Source organism: Elephas maximus, chromosome 3, assembly GCF_024166365.1.
Source record: "Elephas maximus indicus isolate mEleMax1 chromosome 3, mEleMax1 primary haplotype, whole genome shotgun sequence".
NCBI classification, from domain to species: domain Eukaryota; kingdom Metazoa; phylum Chordata; class Mammalia; order Proboscidea; family Elephantidae; genus Elephas; species Elephas maximus.
The window spans coordinates 51,967,402-51,981,491 of record NC_064821.1 but is presented as its reverse complement, the minus strand read 5'-3'; the positions used below and the strand labels follow the sequence as shown (position 1 = coordinate 51,981,491).

The window sequence follows — 14,090 nt, the reverse complement described above, 5'->3', positions numbered from 1 at the left end:
ACTGCCAACTTTTGGGTTCGTAGTCAAGCACAAATTGTTTGCACCACCCAGGGGCAGTAGCCACTGAGTTCATTCCAACTTACGGTGACCCCACGTGCGTCAGAGTAGAAATGTGCTTCGTAAGGTTGTCAGTGGGTGATTTTTCAGAAGTAGATCTCGAGGGCTTTCTTCTCAGGCACCTCTGAGCGGACTCAAACCACTAACCTTTCTTTTGGTTATCAGCCAAGCACTTAACAGTTTATACCACCCAGGGACTCCAAATATCCCTAGAGAGTGAGAAATTAAGGAGTGAAGAAGCCAGAAGGAAGAAGGGATTAAGTCCAAAAGAACAAAGCCTGGGGACTGTGGAGGAAGGCACAGTGTGGTGAGCAGCCCCGGGCACTGGAAGCACTCATGGTGTGGCCAAGGTCAGGGTCAGGAAGGCAGAGCAGTGAGGATGGGTACAGTGAGTGAGTGTGTCTGACAGGGCTATGCACTGCAGAGCCCCTGGCCTCCCTGCTAGACTGTAAACTCTGTGAGGGCAGGTGGATGGTCTATTCTGCACACAAACAACACTCAGTTCCCCTTGAGTGAAGGAACCAACAACACTATGCTGTAGACATCATTACTACATTACAAAGGAGGGAAATCCAGAGGCTCATAAAGGTTAAGTGCCTTGCCCAAGGTCACCCTGAGGGTAAATGGCAGTCACAGCTCAGTCCAAGCCAGGCAGACTCTAGAGTCTGTGCTCTTAATTGTCACCTGCATGTATTTCTTTACAACTTAGTGCCTAACTTGCTTCCTTCCTTTTTTTTTCTTTTGTCACTTGTAAAGATCATATATCTAGTTACTGTGCTTAAGTCCAATTTTAGATGTTAAAAAAGCAATAAATACTAGGTGAGTGCTTCTCAAACTTTAACGGGCACATGAATCCCCTGGAGAGCTTGTTAAAATGCAGATTTCAGCTCAGCAGGTCTAGGGTGGGGCCAATAATTTGCTTTCCTAACAAGTGTTCCCCTACTAGCTGAAAGTTTGGCAGTTTGAACCCACCCAGAGGTGCCTCAGAAGACAGGCCTGGCAATCTGCTTCTGAAAGGTCATAGCCTTACGAACCCTATGGAGCAGTTCTACTCTGCACAGGTAGGGTGGTTATGAGTTAGAATCTACTTCAGCAAGCAAGTTCCCAGGTGGTGCTGACGCTGCAGGTCCACGGTTGTACTTTGTGAACTACCGGCCTAAGGCATTACCACCACCTAGTGGCAGCTACTAGAATTGTAAGCCCTAAAGTCAATTGGTCTATAATTTTGGTTTTTTAGCAACCTGGATGGCACTCACTGGGTTTTTGGGTGGAGCCGTGGCGGCGAAGTGGTTAAGAGCTCGGCAACTAATGGAAGGGTCAGCCATTCAAACCCAGGGAGCAGGAGAAAGATGTGGCAGTCTGCTTCTGTAAAGATTTACAGCCTAGGAAACCCTCTGAGGCAGTTCTACTCTGTCCTATAGGGTCACTAGGAGCCGGAATCAATTCGATGGCACACAACTTCTTTAGTGGAGTCTCTCGGTGGTGCAAATGGCCTGGTGATCTCTTCCAAAAAAAATCAGCCACTGAAAACCCTATTGAGCACAGTTTTACTCTGCACACGTCGGGTGGCTATGAGTCAGAATCAACTCCAGCAAACAAGTTCCCTACACTCACACCCATGAGCCAGGGTCAACTCAGTGACAACTGGTCTTTGGTTTAACACTTATAGCAACTGTCTACAACGTCCTACGTACACGTCATGCTGCTTACAACCCCGGTAACAACCCACACTCTACGGTCATGACCCTGCACGGTATATGCTGTAACAATTTTACAGATGAGAAAATGGAGGTTTAAAGTAATTAAGCAACCAGCTCAAGGCTATGCTATCGTCACTCAACAAATATTTTCTGAGTAGTGACTATGGATCATAGAAATGAAGCTGTAAATAAAATCCTTGCACACAAGAATTAAAGAATCATTACTAACAAGTGGTAGAGCCACAACTCCAACTCAAAAAAACAGAAATCTTTGGGTCAACCTTGATTTCCCCCACTATGTCCACACACAGTGGAGGCTGCCACCCTGGAAGGAAGCCCCTGCTTCATGGGGGCCAGTTATTACCTGTAACCAGAACGGGCTTTTCCATGGAGGAGACAGCAACGGGAGCACTGGTTGGGGTGGAGGTGTCCTCCCGGGCATAGGTGGTGCTCCCTCCATGCCTCTTGCTGGTCTCGGAGTCCAGTGGGGACATCAAGGTGGGGATGGTGCTGCTGAGTGGGAGGGAAGCCAGAGGTAGAACTATCAAGATGGAAAAAGGAAGTGTGTGTTCAGGAACAGTCCCCTTTTCTATGGAGACCTTGTGGACAAGGCCAGAGTCCCCAGGCCCTCTGCCCACAGTCTCTGCAGGCACCTTGACCTTCTGGCTTTCTAGTGGTGCCAAGCCGGTTTCCACAGTGACTTGTAGGTTTGGCACAGAGAATCCAGTCCAGGCCTCCCTACCTCCATCCTGAGTCAAGTGCATCCAGTCATCCCCTGGGCGTGGCAGGGACAGCCCCACCCTGCAGCAGTCTAGAGGGAAGGGACCAGGTAGTCACCTGGAAGGCATCTCTCTGTCCTCTGGGCTGGTGAGGCAGTCAGGGTGGGTCCCTGAGGGAGGCAGCTCAGAGGTGGTGTCCCTCGAAGCCGTACCTGCAGGGGACAGCATCGTCTTAGAATCAGTCCAGGAAAGGCCTAACCGGCAGAGACTGGTGACTCCCAGGGGCATCCCAGCGGGGCCTCAAGGATGCAGGCCCTGAGTCAGGCTGTCCCAGCTGGTGTCCTGCAGTCTGTCCCTCTTTCCCTCCCTCCTTCCTTCCCTCCATGCAGTGATGTACCAGGCACCGTGCAGGTGCTGGGAGAAACAGCAGAGAGCTAAACTGATAAGGTCCTTGTCTCCACCTGCTCACAAGCCTGTGGGGCTCACAGACGTGACTCAGTTGAGGCAGATGTGGATCCTCGTAATGGGGACTCGCCCTCTTCTGATCAGGAAGGCTTCCCTGAGGAGGGGATCATTGGGATGCGGGGGGAATGGGGTAGAGGTGCTATAAGCAGCAGAGATAATAGGTGACAAGGCTCAGAGGTGGGAGGCGGGTAGGACGGTGCATTGGAATTGCTTGGGAGGACAGAGAGGCTGGTATGGAGCCCACACTGGACCTTGCAGCTGAGTCTCTTGCGTGTAAATATCCATAGCAGTATTATTCATAACAGACAAAGAAATAGAAACAACCCCAATGTCCACCACTGGAAAATGGATAAACAAAACGTGGTCAGTCTATCCATCCAATGGAATATGATTTGGCAATAAAACGAAGTGCTGATACATGCTACCACACGGACAAACTTCGCAAACATGCTGCTCAAAGAAACTGTGATTCCACTTACATGACATGTGCAGAAACGGTGACTCCATCAAGACAGAAAGTGGACGAGGGGTTGTCTGGGGCTGGAGGTGGAATGGGGAGTGACTGCTGATGGACCCGAGGTTCCTTAGATTGTGATGATGGTGCCAGGGCCATGGGGAGACCATGCCCCAGTGGGCAGGGGCGGATTAACCAGTAAGCAAGGTACATGTGGGGTTAATTGTGTTTTCTTACCAATCTGTAGCCACTAATTTCACCTGGTTTCCACCACATATGAACTTGGTCACTACAGATTAGTAAATAAGCACAATTAAGCCCATACATTCCTCGCTTATTGGGTAATTCTGTACTTGCCCATGGGGAGCCCCCACTGGTCCTGGAAGGATGACAAACATGCAGGGCAAATCAGAACCAAACCTGCGGCGAGCCTGGCAAGATTAGCAGTACCTCCCTGCAACTGGCTCTGCAGAATGAGAAACATGGCTGGAATTTCGAGGTTGTTTGTACTGTATTGTTCCTGCTGCAAGAGTTGATTGAGACCATCCAATTCATATTTCACAGGACGGAAGAGGAAAAGCTGTTACTCTCCAGCCAACTAAGGCCACGCAGGACGGTGGGCCCAGTGGCTCTAGACTTTCTGGTTTTATTTAAGAGAAATAAGCATCATAAAATCTCCTGATGTTTAAATGTAGCCTGGATACCTAAAGTTTATTTTCTTTTTAAATCAACTTTGTTGTTGTTGTCGTTAGATGCCATCGAGCCGATTCTGATGCCTAGAGGCCCCATGTGACAGAGTAGAACTGCCCCATAGAGTTTTCTAGGCTATAATCTTCCCAGGCTGTAATCTTGATAACTATTGGTGATTGAAATGGGAAAGTTGGAAACAAAGAAGAAGGATCGGTACTTGGAAAATATGGCCTGGGTGATAGAAACAGTGCCAGAGATTGAATAATAGAATTTTGCAAGACCAACAACTTCTTCATGGCAAATACCTTCTTTCACCAACATAAATGGTGACTATACACATGGACCTTGCCAGATGGAACACACAGGAATCAAATTGACTACATCTGTGGAAAGAGACGATGGAAAAGCTCAACATCATCAGTCAGAACAAGGCCAGGGTCCGACTGTGGAACAGACCATCAATTGCCTCATATGCAAGTTCAAGCTGAAACTGAAGAAAATCAGAGCAAGCCCACAAGAACCAAGATATGACCTTGAGTATATCCCACCTGAATTTAGAGACCATCTCAAGAATAGGTATGACGCATTGAACACTAGTGACCGAAGACCAGACGAGTTGTAGAATGACATCAAGGACATCATACATGAAGAAAGCAAGAGGTCATTGAAAAGATAGGAAAGAAAGAAAAGACCAAGATGGATGTCAGAGGAGACTCTGCAACTTGCTCACGAACGTCGAGCAGCTAAAGCAAAAGGAAGAAATGATGAAGTAAAAGAGCTGAACAGAAGATTTCAAAGGGTGGCTCGAGAAGACAAAGTAAAGAATTATAATGACATGTGCAAAGAGCTGGAGATAGAAAACCAAAAGGGAAGAACACGCTCGGTGTTTCTCAAGCTGAAAGAACTGAAGAAAAAATTCAAGCCTTGAGTTGCAATAGCGAAGGATTCTATGGGGAAAATATTAAACGATGCAGGAAGCATCAAAAGAAGATGGAAGGAATCCATAGAGTCATTATACCAAAAAGAATTAGTCAATGTTCAACCATTTCAAGAGATAGCATATGATCAGGAACCGATGGTACTGAAGGAAGAAGTCCAAGCTGCTCTGAAGGCATTGGCGAAAAACAAGGCTCCAGGAATTGACAGAATATCAATTGAGATGTTTCAACAAATGGATGAAGCATTGGAGTTGCTCACTCGTCTATGCCAAGAAATATGGAAGACAGCTTCCTGGCCAATTGACTGGAAGAGATCCATATTTATGCGTATTCCCAAGAAAGGTGATCCAACTGAATGTGGAAATTATAGAACAATATCATTAATATCATACGCAAGCAAAACTTTGCTGAAGATCATTCAAAAACAGCTGCAGCAGTTTATCGACAGGGAACTGCCAGAAATTCAGGCTGGTTTCAGAAGAGGAGGTAGAACCAAGGACATCATTCCTGATGTCAGATGGATCCTGGCTGAAAGCAGAGAATACCAGAAGGATGTTTACCTGTGTTTTATTGACTATGCAAAGGCATTCAACTGTGTGGATCATAACAAATTATGGATAACATTGAGAAGAATGGGAATTCCAGAACACTTAATTGTGCTCATGAGGAACCTTTACATAGATCAAGAGGCAGTTGTTTGAACAGAACCAGGGGATACTGTATGATTTAAAGTCAGGAAAGGTGCACATCAGGGTTGTATCCTTTCACCATACCTGATCAACCTGTATGCTAAGCAAATAATCCGAGAAGCTGGACTATATGAAGAAGAACGGGGCATCAGGATTGGAGGAAGACTCATTAACAACCTGTGTTACGCAGATGATACAACCTTGCTTTCTGAAAGTGAAAAGGACTTGAAGCACTTCCTAATGAAGATCAAAGACCACAGCCTTCAGTATGGATTGCACCTCAACATAAAGAAAACGAAAATCCTCACAACTCGACCAATGAGCAACATTGTGATAAATGGAGAAAAGATTGAAATTGTCAAAGATTTCATTTTACTTGGATCCATAATCAACAGCCGTGGAAGCATCAGTCAAGAAATCAAATGACGCATTGCATTGGGTAAATCTGCTGCAAAGGATCTCTTTAAAGTGTTGAAAAGCAAAGATGTCATCTTGAAGGTGAAGGTGTGTCTGACCCAAGCCACGGTATTTTCAAGCTGGACAATGAATAGGAAAGACCAAAGAAGAACTGAAGCCTTTGAATTGTGGTGTTGGCAAAGAATACTGAATATACTGTGGACTGCCAGAAGAACGAATAAATCTGTCTTGGAAGAAGTACAACCAGAATGCTCCTTAGAGGCAAGGATGGCAAGTCTGTGTCTTACATACTTTGGACATGTTGTCAGGAGGGATCAGTCCCTGGAGAAGGACATCACGCTTGGCAGAGTACAGGGTCAGCAGAATAGAGGAAGACCCTCAACAAGGTGGATTGACACAGTGGCTGCAACAATGAGCTCAAGCATAACAATGATTGTAAGGATGGCACAGGACCAGGGAGTGTTTCGTTCTGCTGTGCACAGGGTTGCTATGAGTTGGAACTGACTCGACGGCACCTAACAACAACAACAACAATCTTTACAGGAGCAGACAGCCAGGTCTTTCTCCCACAGAGCAGCTAGGTGGATTCAAACCACCAGCCTTTCAGTTACCAGCTGAGTGCTTAAACATTGCACGACCAGGGCCCCTTCATGCTTTATTGAAGCATAATTTACATACAAGAAAATGTCTCCCAAGAGTACAGCATAATGAGTTTTGACAAGTGTAGTATTCTACCATGTAACAATAACCCTACATATAACTGTTCTATGTAACTATAACTCTAATCAAGATCTAGAATGCCCCATCAGCCCCAGCAAGTTCCCTAGTGTCTCTCTGCAGACCATCATCCCCCACCTACAAACCCAGGCAGTCACTCCTCTGCTTTACATCACTAGACATCAGTTTCCCATTCCAGAATTTCATGTAAATAGAATCATTTGGTATAATTTCTTTGGTGTCTGGCTTCTTTCACTCAGCATGGTTTTCAAACTCATTCATCCTGAATGGACAGCTGTCTCTGCATAGGTGCGCCACCATTTAGTATTTATCCAGGCACCAGTTGACGGACATGGGATTGTCTCCATTTGAGGCTATTATGTATTCATAATACACACTACGTATTATATTATTAAAATATGAATACTATAGTATTATAAAATTATAAGGTAGCTACGAGCATTCTTGTACAAGTCTTGTGTGGACATGTATTTTCATTTCTCTTGAGTAAGTATCTAGGAGGGGAATGGCTAAGTCACTGTATTGGCCAGACGAAATGTCTTTGAGGGCCTGTTCAAAGCTGGTCACCTCTGATCTGACCTAGCCACCTTGTTTTACAGCTAGGTAGACAGGGAAGGAGCTTGAGCCAGAACACAAGGATCCCGAGTCCCAGTCCAAAGCGCTTGCCACTGGACCGTACCACCTCCTGCCTGGGGCCTGGGGGGCTTTTGTACAATCCTACAATCACTGCTTTTCTGGGGCAGAAAACTTTGGCCCAGATTTGAAGCAGATCATGCCCAGGCACTACACCTCCCCACCCCCACTTCCCTGACTAAGGCACCCCTTCTTTGATGTGGTACAAAGCAAACACACACCCCCATACACACACATCTCCCTTCTAAAAAGTTCTCACAACGCCTCTCAGATTTTTCCCGAAACATTTAAAAGAGAAAGTGAAGCTAGTATTAATCTCCTTGTTGGATTGACAGGGTCCTGAGGGACACTTCCCCTTTGAGGGCCTCCAAACAAATGCTAGGTCTTTCCGTTTGTCACCAGACTATTACCCAAATTAATTGAAGCCTGTAGGCCTTAAGCAATGAGGAAACCAAACCAAACCCATTGCAGTTAAGACTATTCCGACTCATAGCGACCCTTTAGGACAGAGAAGAACTGCCCCAAAGGGTTTCCAAGGAGTGGGTGGTAGACTCGAACCGCCAACCTTTTGGTTAAGATGATGCAATTTGTCACAGTAGTTTCTATTTATAAGTAAATCAGTACTTGGCGTATTATTTGAAATGTCATTGGGTTTCAGTGAAAGTTTAAAAGGACTGGAGTATCTCTTGTGCTCAAATGCACTAACCTAAGAGCCATAACTACTCTCAGTTGGCACCATGAGGAGAGAGCCTTCTGGCCCCTCTCTGAGACAGGCTCAACTGTCTGAGCTGCCGCTAGAACACCTGCTAGGTCCACCAACGGAGCTACTGTCCTGCCTCTGAGCAGAGAAGGTACAACCAGCCTCCTCAGTATACACCCCACCCCCTCACCTCTAACCTTCCTCCCACTTCCCTGGGTTAGTGGCTTTTCCCTTTTCCTCCTCCTTAGGACCTAGAGGAAACCCTGGTGGCATAGTGGTTAAGTGCTGCAGCTGCTAACCCAAGGGTCAGCAGTTTGAATCCACCAGGTGCTCCTTGGAAACTCTATGGTGCGGTTCTACTCTGTCCTTTGGGGTTGCTATGAGCCGGAATCGACTCCATGGCACTGGGTTTGGGTTTTGTTTTAGGATCTGGAAGTCAGCAGAAGGCATTGTTTAGCCCGGAGCTGGTGTGCCTGTGTTCTCTGATAACCGTCTGCCGGAAGAGGAAAAAAAAATCTACCTACACTTAGTTTCAACTATTTTTTTTTTCCAGTTGCTGTTGAGTCAGTTCCAACTCATGGTGACCCCATGTGTTTCAGAGTAAAACTGTGCTCCATAAGATTTTCATTGGCTGTGATATTTCAGAGGAAACCCTGGCGGCGTAGTGATTAAAAGCTACGGCTGCTAACCAAAAGGTCAGCAGTTTGAATCCAACAGGTGCTCCTTGGAAACCATGTGGGGTAGTTCTACTGTGTCCTATAGGGCTGCTATGAGTCAGAATTGACTTGACGGCAACAGGTTTGTTTGGATCTTTCAGAAGTAGATCACCATGCCTTTCTTCTGAGGTGCCTCTGGGTAAATTCGAACTACCAACCTTTCGGCTAGTAGCTGAGCACTAGCCACCCAGGAACTCCTAGTCTCAGCTTAGGAACTAAAAAAATATATATTACTTATTAAACTTTAAGTTCAAATACCTGATCATTGAGCCATTTAAAGGAGATTGGTCTTAGCATCAAGGTCAAATCAAATGGATTCTCTTTTTTGTACATCCATTAACTGCTTAAGATTAGATGAAATTTTCATCTTCATATTTGGACTGTAAATTTTTGTTTTGTTTTGTTTTTGGTTTTTCTTTTCATAATTTTTATTGTGTTTTAAGTGAAAGTTTACAAATCAAGTCAGACTCTCATAGAAAAAAATTATATACACCTTGCTATATACTCTTAGTTGCTCTCCCCCTAATGAGACAGCACACTCCTTCTCTCCACCCTCTATTTCCGTGTCCATTCAGCCAGCTTCTGTTCCCCTCTGCCTTCTCATCTCCCCTCCAGACAGAAGCTGCCCACATAGTCTCACGTATCTACTTGATTCAAGAAGCTCACTCCTCACCAGTATCATTTTCTAGTGTATAGTGCTCGGACTGTAAATTTCTTGTCAGCTTTTTATTTTCCCTGGAGTTTCCAGTTGCCTTTTTTTTTCTTGTTGACAAAGGAATAATGTGCCTTCACTATATCCCCAAGTTTTTCAGTTCTACTAATCTTGAAATTTACTGTTGTCCTCCCTTTTATTTCTGCAGACATCTCCCTGGAGTCTTCCATTTTTCTGCTCGATGGGGCCCAGTTGCACCCTAGGTCTGAAGCACAGATGTTGTCCTGGAATTTCCCTTCCTTGCTCCCCTAGGATAGAGCCATTGTGTTTTAGATTTTATGGCTTCCTCTTTTTTTTCCTCCCCCTCATTTAGCTGGATAACATCTTTGAGTAATTTTCTAAGACACAATACATGGGGAAAAGCTTTCATATCTGAAAACGTTTTTATTCTGCTTTCTAACTTGATTGTAATCTCTCTGGTAAAGAACCTAGGTTCAGAACTGTGAAGATACAGTTCTTTGTAGATTACTTCTTCTTGTTTTTTTTTGTTTGTTTGTCTGTCTGTTGCTTTTTAACCACCCAAACATTTTTAGAATCTCTCTTGGTCCACAGAGTTCTAAAATTCTACAAGAATGTGTCTAGGTGTGGGTAATTTTCATTTATCCTGCTTTGTTCTTGGTCTCATATTTTTAAGTCTGGGAATTTTTTCTTGTATTATTTCTTTGATTACCTCTGCCTTCCACCCCCAGTACCTTCCCACACTTTCTATGTTCTCTCTGGATTTCTACTGGTAAAACGCAGGACTGTCTGGATGAATTCTCTGTATGCTTATCTTTTTGTTCATATTTTCCTTCTCTCTGTTATCCTGCTGTATGTTCTGGAAAATCTTCTTAACTTTATCTTCAAGTCCTTCTACTGAAACTTTTTATTTCAGCAATTCTATCACTTTCTGCACCAGTGTGGGTACAATCAGGAGACAGAAACTGAACAGCAATTTAAATAGGGGAAGTTTAATATAAAGAATTATTAAACTGCATAGAAGAGTAATTATAAAAAATGTAGCAAAAATCTCTAAAGGGTACCCTCGGCTAAAGGAGAGTACCCAAGGAAAGACAAACTTCAGAGCTGATTAGAGAAGATGTGGTTGCAGCCCACTGGATGGCAGAGAAGTCTTCTGGATTTCCTGCACCAGAGCTGGTCTGTAGTCACTGAACAAGCAGGAAAACCCTCAGAAATGCAGAAGAGCTAAAGCTGGTGGGCAGGTGGGTGCTCAGAGAAGGTGGGTGCCACTGTGGGTGTGAGGCCTCGAGCAAATGGTGTCCATGTCGGGAGGCCAGAGAAAACAGGCCTCTGGGATGTATGAAAGCCAAGGCTGGAGGGGGGTTGCAAAGCAAATCCGGATGCCTCTGCTGGCACAAGGGCTGGAACGTCCTTTCTAGAAACTTGTTGAAATCTCTCATCTGCTAATAAGCCCTTTTTGTTGCTGTTGTTGTTTAACTGTCAAGGGTTTATACTTTTTTACGCACTGACAAATGTCCACCATCTTGGAGTTGAAAGCCTCTTCATAAACTTTATATCCTTCTACCTTGAGTCAATAAAACACCCTTGCAAATAAGTCAAAATTTTACCAGTGCAACAGTTACAAGAAAAAGAATTTTTTAAAAAAAGAATCATCAGAGACTGTTCTCAAAATGCCAAATCTGGATTTTATTCCACTCACTAGGTCTAACTATGCAAAGACTAGCCAAAGTTCAAATATGACCTAGCTGACAGCCAGGGTTGAAGGTCATTTGCCCCATTTGGGTGGGAAGAGGTACCATAGTAGGGACACAGACCTCAGCCCCTTGGTTGGGGTGGGGACTGCTTACCCTGGAGTCTGGCGGCCATCCCTGATGGGCAGATAGAGCGGGTGATGCAGCGGGCACAGGAGTGGGTGGCTGATGTGGCACAAAGCATCCCAGGTCGACATTCGCAGACACGGGAGGAGTTCCATGTGCAGGGTGTCTTCTCCACAAGGTCATCTAAGAACAAAGAGAAGGGTCATGGAAAAGATCAAGAGACCCACTTTGAAATGCGGCGTCTGGGGTCTTAAATGCTAACAAGCGGCCAACTAAGATGCATCAATTTGTCTCAACCCACCTGGAGCAAAGAAGAATGAAGAACACCAAGGTCACACAATAACTAAGAGCCCAAGAGACAGAAAGGGCCACATGAACCAGAGACCTACATCATCCTGAGACCAGAAGAACTAGTTGGTGCCCGGCCACAATCGATGACTGCCCTGACAGGGAGCACAACAGAGAACCCCTGAGGGAGCAGGAGATCAGTGGGATGCAGACCCCAAATTCTCATAAAAAGACCATACTTAATGGTCTGACTGAGACCAGAGGAATCCCGGCAGTCATGGTCCCCAAACCTTCTGTTGGCACAGGACAGGAACCATTCCCGAAGACAACTCATCAGACATGAAAGGGACTGGACAGTGGGTAGGAGAGAGATGCTGATGAAGAGTGAGCTAATTATATCAGGTGGACACTTGAGACCGTGTTGGCATCTCCTGTCTGGAGCGGGGCTGGGAGGATAGAGAGAGTTGGAAGCTGGCAAAATTGTCACGAAAGGAGAGACTGGAAGGGCTGACTCATTAGGGGGAGAGCAAGTGGGAGTATGGAGTAAGATGTATATAAACTTATATGCGACAGTCTGACTTGATCTGTAAACGTTCACTTGAAACTCAATAAAAGTTAATTTAAAAAAAAAGGAAAAGATCAAGAGATGGCAAGGGAAGGGGGTCCAGAGACCCCAGGGGGGTTGGGGCAGAGAAAAAAATGAAATAAAATGTTAGAGGCTTTGCAAAAGCCTATATATATATATATATATATATATATATGTTTGGAAATATTTTGCTTTCTCAGTTTTATAGGTGAAAATAGAATTATTTCATCAGTAGATTAGAAGAATATGACCTGGTCAACAAGAACATTTCTCAATCGGCAAGATACTTGCAGACCTAGCATGATAAAGGTAAGGGCCTTCCTTGTAATCTCCAGAGAAAGGGTGAACTGAGGAGGATTTGGGGACTTGGTGCCAAGGGCATGAGATCAACAATGAGGGAGATGACCTGAGCCAATGATGTGAGTGGGAGCCAATGGATGACTGTTCAAAAATGTCAGAGAGGTGAGCTGAAGCTCTGGAAGGCTGAGCAGTCCAAGACCAAATGCAGGACTCCTCACCCCCAGACTTTCTGCAGCTTCTCTGAGACACCCCCTGCCCTGCTGAAGGAGCCAATGGAGGAGGACAAGGCCCTTACCTCTAGAGCAGCTCACACAGGCTGTGCAGCGACCAGCCTCATCTAGGTAGTAGTCAGGCCCACACTGCTTCCTGCAGTCAGCAGACCCCTGTGGGCATGGATGCTGTGGGGACAGCCCTGGAAAAAGAAGCAGAGAAACTCCAGGCTGGGCCCACCTTGATGGAAGCCTTGCCCCCCAAACTTTTCCCAAAGCCCCCAGATCTATGGCTAGTTCCCAAACTCCCCACGTGTCAGACTGGCCCTCCCTCTCAGAGGAAGCCCTGAGGCTCAGAGAGGGAAGGAGTGTGTTGGTGGATTTGAGCTACCAACCTTTTGGTTAGTAGCCGAGCTCTTCACCACTGTGCCACCAGGGCCCCTCTGAGGCCACACAGAAGAGCACTAATTGCTTCCTAACTGCCACCTGCTTTCTGCTCCACCCCCTTGGACCCACCATGGCCACTATTGCCAGAGCCTTCTCCCCATTCTCACTGCCATGTCACTTCCCTGCTCAAAACTGTGGCAGTGATTTTCCCCTTTGAAATTAGCAACAAGGCAAGGATGCCTACTATCATAACTTCTATTCAGTATAGTTCTAGAGATCCTAAACCAAACCAAACTAAACCAAACCCATTGCTGTGGAGTTGATTTTGACTCATAGTGACCCTATAGGACAGAACAGAACTGCCCCATAGGGTTTCCAAGGAGCAGCTGGTGGATTCAAACTTCTGACCTTTTGGTTAACAGCTGAGCTCTTAACTACCTAGCCAATGAAATAATGCATGAAAAGAAGTGAAAATGATAAAGTTTGGATATGAAGATATCAAACCTAATTATTTATAGGTAGTATGATCGAGTGAGCAGACAACTCAAAAGAATCTGCAGATATGTGATTAGAATTAATAGTGAGTTTAGCAAAGTAGTTGGATACTGTCACTATATCCAAATCAGTTGAAGTTTTATATACTAGATTGACCCAAATGAAATTGCTGTTTTTGTAAATCAAAAATGGTCAAATGTTGGCAATTTCTCATTGTTCAAAATAATACGAACAATAAAGAGTTAGAACATGAAATATTGAAAAGGACACCATTTCCATTATCTTCAAAAATATAAAATATCTAAAAATCTAACAAAAAGATGAACAATAGCTTTACACAGAAAACCATAAAATGTTATCAAGAGAATTTAAAGAAGGCTAAACAAATGCAAGGCTATACTATGCTCATGGATAAGAAG

At 45.0% G+C, this 14,090-nt stretch overlaps 1 protein-coding gene across 1 annotated transcript in view; it reads right to left on the bottom strand.

Annotated features, from left to right (window-relative positions):
* Positions 1 to 14,090, bottom strand: part of TNFRSF8 (TNF receptor superfamily member 8) — an 81,255-nt gene that overhangs the window by 19,722 nt on the left and 47,443 nt on the right. The window contains exons 7-10 of the mRNA XM_049877952.1: positions 12,876 to 12,992; positions 11,437 to 11,589; positions 2,595 to 2,688; positions 2,122 to 2,270 (exon numbers count right to left, since the gene is read on the bottom strand). Of these exons, the coding sequence (XP_049733909.1) occupies positions 2,122 to 2,270; positions 2,595 to 2,688; positions 11,437 to 11,589; positions 12,876 to 12,992 (513 nt within the window). The remainder of the gene's footprint in view (positions 1 to 2,121; positions 2,271 to 2,594; positions 2,689 to 11,436; positions 11,590 to 12,875; positions 12,993 to 14,090) is intronic.